This window comes from Lissotriton vulgaris, chromosome 8 (genome assembly GCF_964263255.1).
Source record: "Lissotriton vulgaris chromosome 8, aLisVul1.2, whole genome shotgun sequence".
Taxonomy (NCBI): domain Eukaryota; kingdom Metazoa; phylum Chordata; class Amphibia; order Caudata; family Salamandridae; genus Lissotriton; species Lissotriton vulgaris.
In genome coordinates, this window is record NC_141696.1 from 1,327,429,267 (window position 1) to 1,327,441,331 (window position 12,065).

The 12,065-nt window shown below is 42.8% G+C and overlaps 1 protein-coding gene across 3 annotated transcripts in view; it reads right to left on the reverse strand.

Moving 5' to 3' along the window:
* The window catches only part of DYNC2H1 (dynein cytoplasmic 2 heavy chain 1), a 1,560,829-nt gene that overhangs the window by 317,807 nt on the left and 1,230,957 nt on the right, over positions 1 to 12,065 (reverse strand). For all 3 annotated transcript variants that reach the window (XM_086935265.1, XM_086935264.1, XM_086935263.1), the window contains 2 exons: positions 9,245 to 9,370; positions 5,786 to 5,896 (listed from right to left, as the gene is read on the reverse strand). In XM_086935265.1, the coding sequence (XP_086791391.1) occupies positions 5,786 to 5,896; positions 9,245 to 9,370 (237 nt within the window). The remainder of the gene's footprint in view (positions 1 to 5,785; positions 5,897 to 9,244; positions 9,371 to 12,065) is intronic.

Sequence of the window (12,065 nt, forward strand, 5' to 3'; positions counted from 1 at the left end):
CGCTTCTCCTATGTCTAAATCTTGTTTGAAACAGTTTTTAAAGAAATTTAGATCCCCTATCAGTTTGGCAAGAGACGCTGCTTTAAGCAAATCCAGGTCCAGTAACGTGGCGGTCAGTGGGAGCACTCTGGGGAATAAACCACAGGCTTATTTAACCTGGAATATCCCTCACGGGATTAGAAGGCTAATACTCCTTCTGAGACTCAATCTGCTGCCCTTAAGAGATGTTACTGGCATCTGGGATTAAACACCTAGAGAGAAAAGAATTTGTGAATTGTGCCAGTTACAAATCCAAGATCTAAATCATGTCCTACTTGTATGTTCAAAGCTGCAAAGTGCCAGGCGAGTGTTTTTAAAATCAGTATTTATCAGATTTAATATTCACTCTGCTCAGAACTCTCGTTCTTTGGTCTTGTCCCCTCCAAATGAAATGGTTTGTTTTAAGATATACCAATTTTTTAGAACATTTTTGCCTATTTATTAGAACATTGTCCAACAGTAGTACTCTGGTTACGATTTAATACCAATTGATTGGCTATCTGATTGTTTAATGTATTCATAGCATTATTTGCACAATTTTTGGTATGTTTGATATAGGAATTTTATCAGTCAGTTATGTGATTGTTTTATGTATTATAGCATTATTGGTACATAGCTCAAAATGTTTGATATAATTTTATAGCAATGTTTAAGGAAGGAATTTTGTATTGTATGTAATGTTTGTCCTTTTAATTGTTGGCATGTTTTTGTGAACCTCCGTAGGAGTTCCAAAACAAAAAAAAAATAAGTTGAATTGAATTGATGGATACAGAGCGGTTTTGATAACTCCTTCTTTGTACTCCATAACACACAGGACAAACTACTGCGTGTTGTTTGTTTACTTTCTGCGATGACTCTAAAATATTCCCCATAGACAAACATTTGCCTGTACTTGCATTATTCATCACCTGTTTGCTAGCTTGTTCATACCCAGCTCAGCTCTCTCCAAAAGGGCGTGTAAGACGAAAGGTTTCCTTTTCAGTGCATCAACTACCTCTAAGTATCTATTCCCACAGGTTATGGAATGTTTATAGCTTCATCTTGGCCCAACAACATTATCACAACGACACTGTACTATCAACCTGCCAAGGGTAAAGTGAAAAGACTGAAGTTTGGGTTCAGTATACACTTTCTGGCTACGTTCTTCTAAACTGCTGGTATAAAATGTAGCTTTTCCCACGTTTCGAAAATGGGGCATTATATAGACTTATTTGACAGAAGCAGCGGTTCAGCTGTAAGAAGTGAGGTGTGCAGGATCTTGGTAAAACTTACTTACTTTACTGGTGTATTTGCTGTTTCTTTAGGCACACAGCTGATACAAGGAAAAACCCCTCCAGGGAAATATCCAACAGCATTTCTTAATTCCAAGTAAATATTCCAATGGCATTTTGTGAATTTTACTATGCCTATTACATATAAGAATCCTGTGACAGCCTTACTGTCTTCATCAATCACCATCATCCAGTATAGGCTCTTAGATAACTAAGGTCTTGAAACATCAATCAGAAAGAGCTGAAAATCTTGCAGACGGGGTGGGAACATGGGGCCATTATGCCAATTGCCCCTATCTTAAGTACTAGACTCAAAGAACTATAGGACACCCTCAGGCTTCTGTTTCAATTAATCACCAGTTGCTTACTGCATAGGGGCTTAGAGATGGTAAATAGGATTTCAGTGCCAAACGGATTGCACGAAGCTCCAACAGGTTGATGTGGAGCCCGGCTTCCGTCAGAGATCAGAGTCCTCTGATCTCCACGTCCCCCAGATGACCGCCTCATCCCAGGAGTGATGCACCTGTCACCACTGTAAGATCTGGGTGGGAAGGGGGAGGAGTCTGCCTATGACCCATTCGTGGTTTGTCAACCACCACTGCAGATCTTGTGTAGTTCCCTCGAGATCTTGACCAGGTCGGTGAGATTCCCCCGATGCTGCACCCATTAGAACTTCAGGTCCCACTGCAGAGCCCACATGTGCCATCTGGTATGATTCACTAGCAGGATGCAGGAGGCTTGAGGACCAGCAGGCTCAGAGTCAGTCTCACCGAAATCCAGGATAGAGGTTGTGGCATCGGTATCCTAGCCTGAATATGCTGGACTCGCCGTTAAGGAGAATAGGCCAGAAACTGCACTGTGTCCAGATCAGAGCCGATGAAAGGGATCAACTAAAAAGAAGTCAGGTGTGACTTTGGCACATTGATAGTGAACCCTAGAGAATGCAGGAGGTTTGCTGTAGTCTGGAGGTGAGAGACGACTGCCTGGGACAAGTCCGCCTGCAACAGCTAGTCATTGAGTTAGAGAACTCTGAAACCCCTGATCTCAGCTGTTGAGCTGAAACCACCGCCATTATGTTGCTGAATACCCGAGGTAAACTGGTGAGAACGAACAGGGAGAACAGTAAACTGAAAGTGATTGTGACCCACCAGAAACCGCAGGAAGAGGTGATGAGAAGGCAGGACAGGAATGTGAAAATAGGGGGCCTGCAAGTCCAACGCTACCATTCAGTCTCCTGGGTCCAGGACAGACAGAACCTGAGCAAGAGTAAGCATTTTGAACTTCTGTTTTCTAAGGAAGTAGTTGAAAGCTCTGAGGTCGAGAATAGGACGAAGGCCTCACTCCTTTTTGGGAACCAAAAAATAGCGGGAATAGCAACCACAACCTATTTCTTGCCCCAGAGCCCTCTCCATGGCTCCCTTGGCCAATAGAGTTGAGACTTCCTCTCCAAGCAAAGAAAGGTGATCCTCCATCAGTCATCATATGTAGGAGGTATGGAGGGATGGGAAGTCTCGAAGGGGAGAGAGTAGCCCCTTGAGACTTTCATTAGAACCCACCTGTCCGAGGTGATGTCCCACCAATGGTGGAGGTGATGGCGTATCCTGCCACCAACTGGACACCCATGATCTGGGAGGATCAGACTAGGAGGGCTTGGAGACAGAGGAGGGAGGGGGGAGTTGGGTTTGTGGTCTGACCTGACCTGACCTCTGGCTGCTCGACCCACAAGAATGGCGAGATCATGCTCACAACCGTGCAGAGGTTGAACAACTTGTGCGGTCCTCTGGCTAGGATAGGGCTGGCACGGTTAGAAGCTCCTTCCGTAGCCGCAAAAGGTGGACGCAGGACGAGATGACACAGAGAGGCCCAAGCACTTGACCGTAGCCTGTGATTCCTTAAAGCGCTCTAGCGCCTCGTCTGTCCTATCTCCGAAGAGATGAGAGCCATCAAAGGATATGTCGATATGATTGGCTTGGACATCCCCAAGAAGCCAGACATTCTTATCCAGGTGTGGCGCCTAATGGCCAAAGTGAAGGAAATACCCAGAGAGTGTGTTATGTCAAGGTCACAGCATATGGTAAACTTCACTGCATCTCTCTCGTCTGCAGTAGCTTGGGAGCCCAGGCCTAGTCCGGGACTTTTGGCAGCACATGCACAATCATTTTCCATAAGGAATGGGTGTAATGGCCCAAGAGGCATGCAGTGTTTACCAACTGCAATGTTTGGCTGGCAGAAGAAAATATTTTCTTACTGAAGCTATCCAGCCTTTTGGATTCCCTATGCGGGGAAGTGGAAGGGAACGCGCCACAAGAAGTAGAGGCTTGGACCACCAAGCTCTAGGGGTTGCGTGAGATGTAAAGAAAGTTGGGTTGCCCGGTGCAGGGCAATTGTTCTATTCACAGGAGCCCCTATGCTGGGCTTGGACCAGGTGCCCACGAGAACATCAGTCAAGGCCTCATTAAATGGCACCAAGGGTTCCGAGGTGGAAATGCCAGGCTGGAGAACATACGTCAAGACATTGAATTTGACCACCACAGAAGGAAGCTGCATGTCCAAGACCTCCGCAGACCTATGCACCACCATAGCCAATGAAGCTCCCTCCTCCATAGCCAGGTTAGATGGGGAAAGCATGCCAAGCTCTGGAGAGGTAAGCAGGCCCACGGGCATCACCCAGTTCCTCATACCGGTTTATTTCTTTGGGATAAGGTGGGACTTCAAAGGGTCCTGAATCCACTCCCAATCCTTCTCCAATCCTAACTCTTCCAAATAAGGCTGAGGATGTGACTGAGTTCAAAGGCTTTGCTGGGGCTGGCCTTGGTGTCAGTAGGTGCCTGGCAGCCTCCGTGTCTTCGGGGACAAGACAGGGGTCTGGCGCTACAGGTGGGCACCGGCGGGTGTCTCAGCATCAGACCTGGCATTGGGGAAGGTAAAGTAGGTATGGTCAGCACTGGTCCAGATCTGGGAACGGATCCATGAGGAGCCATGGGCGATGTGGCCTGAGCCGACAGCGCGGAACCTAATGGAACTCATTCCGCTGAGCCTGCTGGGGCTGAAGGCACACCAGCGGGATCAGGCCGCCTGAATCCTGAATATAGTGCACAAGGTGTCATAAAATTCCTTCAACTGAGTGAGGGCCATTCCCAGTCCCAAAAAGCAGGGGGTATGCAGAGCCATCCCATGCACACGTTCCATCGAACAAGGCCTCGAATGCTGAGCCTCCTCTGTCACGTCAGGTGACAGACGGGGTGATGTCGAAGCACGCTAAAATTTCTTGTGCTTTTTGTGGTGCTTCTTACCTGACCCCTTTGAGGACTTCAAATGGGAGGACGAAGACTTGGAGCCACTGGAGTGGTGCTTGGACCTTCCTCTCTACCGAGACCCGGAGTGGGAGGGAGACCTCCAAGGAGACCTCTTCGGCACCGGATGCCGTGCCGCAAGCAGCTTTATGGACTGCTCCCACAAAGCTTTAGGAGCCATGGCCATGGAGCACGACTTCAGATCATGGTCGTGCTCCAGGCACCAAAGGCACACAAGATGGGGATCCGTAATGGACACGGCCCGGCAATAAATGCCACACAGTTTGAATCCCAAGGTCTTTTTCGACATGATGGACCTACATAGCAAGAAAAAATTTCGACAAAAAAGTGAAAAAAGTGTGTCAAAAAATTACAGGGGGTGGCTCTCTTCAACGAATCTGCGCTGGCTGGCGCTGAAAGAAAATAACTGATGTCAGCCTGCTGACGTGACATCTATATAGACAACGTGGACATCACAATGACAGACACGATGCAGACAACGTCACGCTGAGTCGACACACCTACTGGCGCACAGGGGTACTGCACAAGAAATATCTTTCGGATACAGTCCGACGCCTAAGGAAGTTCAAAGGTAAGGAATCTGAAGATAGATGTCACTATCAGATATATGTAGAAAAAAACATCCATTAGAAGAGCAATGGTTATTATCACTTACTTTTAAATGACCCATCCCATTTGGAGGGATTAGAACCTAAAGATGATCGATAAGCACAATATCAGTAGATCTAGGCTTGGCAAATCATGAAATATCAATATTAGTAAGAAGAATGTAAAATAATCCACAGTGTACAACTTGGGAGATTTCAATAGGTCCAATAGTTCTAGTCATACATGACAGCATACTACATCATGAATGTTTTGAGTAGGTCCAGGTAGATTTTCAAGATATCCACAAAAAGTAAACATAGGTGCAATAAATCTAAGTGAACTCCGCTTATGTTATTTGTGGTTATGGTTAGCCTGAAATCAGTCATGAATCTGGTTCTCTAGGACGAATGTTGGAAACTCAATTACTATAAGCTTAATTTAATTGGCAAGCATGTTTTCCAGCAGACATTTACATACCTAAAAAGTAATATAATGACGAAGAAACTATCAGCATTCTTAAAAAAAATATTTAAGATAATAAGTAGACAAACAAATGGTCCATTACATTCCTACCTCATATGTTATCTTCAAACTTGTCTGAAGCAAAATGGGAGTGAATTTTTGATGAACTTCTGCTGTTAGCCAAAGGCGGAAATTTGATTTTGGTTGAAGAGTATTCAATTCCTATGGGGTGTAGTAAACCATATTATTACCCTAAACAAACAATGTTTTGGCAAAAAAAAGACAATTGATATCATATTCACGATGGGATTAAAGTGGCTCATATTCTACCTCTCATTACTAGCCCCCTCAACCACCACACTGAAAGGGTAAATCGCATGGCTTTCATTTGAAAGTTATTCACTAAACAGAATGGCCCTACTATGATGATGCAGCAGCCCAATCTTGCTTTCACGCATCAATCGGAACAAATGCCCTGGATGACAGTCAGCAGAGAAAGACTAAATTGTACAAAGCTTTAGACACTTTTCTTTAGTTGAAGTAGCACAGTAAATAATTATTTTTAGGGAAATTAGACCTATCATTTTATAGTTATCTTTTTCTGTATATCATCAAGATTATCTTTAGTACTGAAGTGTCATATGTGATGGAAATGCTGCTAGATACAGTCGTAAATTATGTTTTGAAATGTTTCTCTTCGGAGATAAAGAGTCACAGTTTGCAAACTTCATTAATGTATAACCAACCCTTTTAAAGATGAACATGTCAGATGTGACAGGAAACGTACTTTAAACGGAAATTAAGCACCACAGATGCTCATGCTAACGCTCAACTTAAAACCATGAATCTTTACTAGTGATAAGCGTAAAGGAGACCACAATAATAAGTAAAGGTCTCTTATCTTTATGCATCTGTGCGCAGGTCCCTTTCTCTTTATTGGTATGGCTCAATCTCAGCCAGGGAGGTGACAAGAGATTATCGCCACAGTAGAAATAAGCAGTAAAAGCTAATGCACACACTCAGCTCCACCTACATCTAAGCCCCACACTCTCAGTTCAGCCTTCCTACAAATACGTATTTTTTCTATGTCTATTCTAGAGCTCTGAATGCAAAGACTAAGGCATGGAGATGCCAAAGAGGTTGTGTTGACTAAGAGACATGGAGTAGAAGATTCACAATAGGGTAACAGGTTTTCACTTTAGCACCTGCCGTCCATTCTCTCTGGTAAAAAGATTACAAGGAATGAATTCTGAGGAGGAAAGAAACTGCCAACACGTTGTATGTAATATAATCTTTAAAAAAATGAATTCTGACTTCAGTGTTACCAGACACCCATTACAGCCATGTCCCTAATAGGTTAGCAGTAATCTTTTTTCAAAACCCAAACTGATAATAAGTTCCAGTAGTAGTTTTGTCCATTTAAAACCCAACTTCCCCTGCCCAAGTAGGGTGAGGGTTGATCGTTTCTCCCACATAAGGATAATTCTAACGTTTGGCATTTCTAGTCTCATGTACATGAAAATGGTTGTCTCCTTCATGGATGCAGACACGTTCAGACATTTTAGTCAAATAAGTACAGGGCTCTCAATTTGGCAGTTGTGTGATTTCTCTCTCTATGCTAATACATTAGAGTACCATTATAAAGTCATCTTTGTCTTTAATTAAGTGTCTGGAAAGTCATTCCATAGTCATAATATCCCCAACACACCAGTCATTCAGTGTGGGAGCTGTTTTCTATTTCCAGTGTTGTGCAAACATCATTTTTGCCATTACTGATAATTGGAAAATCAGTGACTGTTCTTTATTTTTCAAGTCCTACCAGTTCTCAGGGTGAACTTGGAGTGCTTGAAGCCTAGAAGCACTATCCATGGGCTCATCAGGTTGTAAACACCACCACATCTTTATTTGCTATGAGGACATCTTCCAATAAGTGGATATGTTTGGATACTCCCTCCATGTATGACCTGGATCTCTATAGATCCACAGTCCCCAACATCTGTCGGACACTGACTGACTCATTTTACATAGTCTGTCTGGCTTTATAAACAAATGAATATTACCTTAAGATATGATTCCTTATGTAAGATTGTTTTATTTATTATTCAGTTTTCAAGCCTTTTCAAGTGCTTCCACAAGTTCCTTCCATTTTTCACTGCATCTCCACTTTGATTGTTATGTTCTCCCCCAATACTCGCTCATTTAATTAAGAAACCACACCTACTATACTTTTCATTGTCATTACTAGATTCTCACACTTAATCAGTGACCTGTTGCTTGATTCTTTTTTGTGGATGTGTTTTACAATGCCTTAACTGTTGGTATCAAAATCTGTCTGCATTACCAGATGTAAAACTTGTGCTGCAATATATGGGTATCAGTGGAGAGCGACATGATGTTTAGTTCTGTGCCAGAGTAATATAATCCAATATCTCCAATAATATGCTCTTGATTTGGCTATGATGAAGACTTTGGGTTCTTGTCACACTAGGTAAACACAGTATACAGTACAGAATTCTCTCTGCTACTACTCTGTCCATATGTTCTGTCAATTTGCACCTAATATCTACTTGAGTACACCTGTTACTATCTATCTTTTATTCAGAGATGGGATACATTATAGTAAGTGTTCATGTCTGGGAATTCTAGTCCCCATTTAAGCTTTGACACTAAGAATTTGCAGGATAACCATGCTGGTTTCCCTTGCAATACAAATTCCACTACTGCCTTTTGTAAGCAACTGAAAGTGGCCAGTCAAATTCTGACTTAAAGTGACTGGACGCATAGAACAGTCTCTGAATTACCATCTATTACATGGTTATGCTTTCCAGCTATGAGTATAGTGAGTTCTATCTTTGTGGGTCTCCCATAATGCTTTCTATTGATGACACAGCCTCACCTTAAAGAGATTGTGGATATTTAAAGTGAGACGTACCCATAGTTATTTCAGTTACCATACTGCAATCCTAACGGGGGTTGATGCTTTAAGAGATTTCAATACTTATTGAGAGGTCTGAATGAGTAAGAGCTAAGACTTTGCGGAGTTAATTTTATAACAAGATACTGCTCTGAAATCCTCCAACATGCACAGCAGTTGGGGTATTGAGAACAGAGGGTCAATCAGGGATAGGAATATGTCATCTACAAATAGTGGGATTATATTGGTAATAATTGCAAATGCAAGCCCTCCTATTTATATTCGCCGCCTGGGTGATCGCTGCTGGAAACAACTTAAGGCCATCACAACCAGGGTGATCTGGCAACCTTGTGCTGTGCCAATCTGTATCCTAAATGTTTCTGGCAGTAACTCACTGGCCATAATTCTGAGTTTCTGATTTGTGCATGAGGCTGTGACCTTTTAAATACAGTCTTTTCCTATTCCAAATTTCAGCATAACCTTCATGTTGAAAAAGTATCTATTTTGGTAGCTTAAACAAAACGTATTAACATGATTTCACTAAACTGCATTTAAAGGAATACGTTATTTAAAAGTTATGCAACCAAGAAAAACGGAATTGTGATGAAACATTAACACTAGACATCAGTGAGTGTATTAAGGCTTTGTTTATTTACCTTTTCTAGGGTAGGAAGCCAAGCGATAACCAGATGTAAATTTTTCAAACACAGCCATTCCCCTTCTCTTGCACATTCCTTTAATGTCTGAATGGCCAGGTCAGCCTGACCCTGACCCATAGCAACCTGAAAAAGTATTATTTTAAGAGTAAAATCACATCTTATACACACATTGAAGGAAGAAAAGCATTACTGACAACCACCAAAACAAATATGATCTTTCTAAAAAAGAACTATGGCAGCCTTACTTCTAGAATACCCAAATCTATCTCACTTGGAGGAGTAATAAGAATATTACATTTTAGAAGACAGTGTCTCCATATCATCTATTCTCAATAATAATTCAAATACTTTTAATCTCTGTAGGAATTTGCAAATACTGATGTGGCCAATGTGCAGTGAACGCAAATCGTGATAAAGTTATTGAATAGGTAAACTATAAATAACAAAATAATGTGAATGACAACTCTACTGCATCAAATATAAATGTACCACAAGTTAAAGTGAGTTGTTTAGTAACTATTGAAGACCATCAGTCATGATGTCTAGCAAGCAAGCAGGTTTTTCATGATGTCATGATGTCTAGCAAGCAAGCAGGTTTTTCTTCTATTCTAAATTTTTTCCCACAAAGTCTCTCTCATTGAAAACATGTCAATAGCAAGGAAGAACTTGCTAAGGTTGAAAGAGAAATCAGAGCTATAGAAACTATAGCTGATGTAGGATGGGGGAGGGGGTAATTAAAGGTGTTACTGATGTTCTCCTATTGTTTTTGTAATTTGTCTAATTTTGCAGTGTGACAACCCGCACCTTGTTATGCAGGCAGTGTACTGTATACAGTGATAGTTATTATTTTTCTCTGCACTGCAGAGTACCCGTCCTACTCTTCACGTGGGACGGTGGTAGAATGCAGATCGCCATAAAGCCTTAGAGTCTGATGACTTTCAGAACTGGAAGAACTACTATCAGACCAAACATCAAGATTTCATTCAGATGCCTTAAATCTGGTCCAAAGGGAAAGACTGCAACGTGATAGTGCTCAGATGTAATGATGTCTTGTAAAGCGCATGAATTACCCCACATGGGGTATCTCCGCGCTGTAGACCGCTGGGGAACCCGTCCTGGCTTTCCCTGTGAGATGGTCCCTACTGAGTATCTCCAAGGTGAAACCAGGTATCCCCGGCGTATGTGGGGGGCCGTTGTGGAGATGAAGCAAGCTAATGCCCAGAGTTGCTGAGTGTGATCCCTGGTTAGAGTAGGCACTGAGGGAGAAATATCGAGTCCGCTGACCCTGGTCCACGACCCTGCCACGTCGGGAATTGAACCTGGTTCCGGGCAGTCCTCTGCTTCTGGGTCTGCCGCCTCTAACCAGTGAGCCACACCACACCACTATGCCACACAGATGCCACTATGAACCACTATGTGAGATCTTAGGATCAAGAGATAAAAATAGAGTAGATACCAATTTTGTTGGTTCAATTCCTGCAGCAGGTGAGCCAGCAAACGCATTCTTTATTTTTTTTCCCCTCGAAATTAGTTAAGGAGGCATTCAAGCCAATACTGGGTCGAGGATTGCATCCCTCTTGGCAATACCTCTCCATTACTCTTCACCTTTTGACTACAGTCTATTGAATTTTGCCAAAAAGATAGAGGGAGCCAATATGGGGGCATGGGAAAGGGTGGCTGGAGAATAAACTGGAGCAATCAGCAATGGCGAACTCAGACACAGTTCAGAGCCCTGCCAAATTATTTGCCAGATTTCTGGGCCTGAGGTTTTATTTCTGCAGTGATCCAAGACCAAGACACTTAGGAGCTAATTCTGAAGTTGGCTGATGGAGTTTAGTCTGTCAAGGCAATGGAGTAAATTACTCTGTAGCACTGATGGACTAATCGCCCGACAAATTATGAAATATTAGTCATACCAACAGACATTTCAACCATTGATAAAAACCACCATCAAAGGGGTTCCTGGAGATCTATTGGAACTTTGCAGACAATAAAAAAAAACAATGTCCTCCTACCATGAAGTCATCTCCCGTGGCAAAGGGGTTTTTTAAATTTTTTTTTTACTGCCCCTACCAAAACCTGGCTGTGAAGGGCAGTAAAAACAGATATATGTCTTCCCATCTAAATCGGGAGAGTGGACATATTGGCAATAACTCTGACAGGCCGTCAGAGAAGTTTGGCCATGGCAGGGAGCGGAGTAGTCTCTACTGTGGCCATATTAAGGTCTGCCTGCATCTAAATTCAGCAGGTGGACCACTATCTTGGTGGTAAGTATACTTGGTCAAATGAAGTATCCTTAGTGCCAAGATATAAACCAGGCCCTTATTTACTGGATGGATGATCGAGGACCGATGAGAAATTGTTAAAGGGAGTGGCCGCAGCAGAGGAAGAGTAGGATTTTTTATTTGATGCTGGTGTTACCAATCTCTTTCATCTGCCTAGACCTAGTACTGGTAAAATAATTGTTAGGGAGGTTGACCAGGCTGAGACGACTGCCACTGACTGCCTTTGTGGCTGAGCCCTAGACAAGCCATACAATGTGAAGTACCGCTAATGAAATTGCCTTGCTGATGAGGCCGCACCTAGAGATCTCCTTGTGGCCTTGTTTGTCTTGAAGCATTTAAGAAAGGATTTTGCCTTTCCATCAAAAATTAGCTCTCTACCGAACAGCATGTCATCAGATGCAGCTGATATTCACCCAAGAAACCTGCATTCAGTTGTACTACTGTAGTGCACTTCTTGAATTCATAAAGAACAGTACAGTGTCTGTCTGTCTGTAGAAAGCAAAGACCTGGAGGGTTTTAGCTGCTCTGACCTC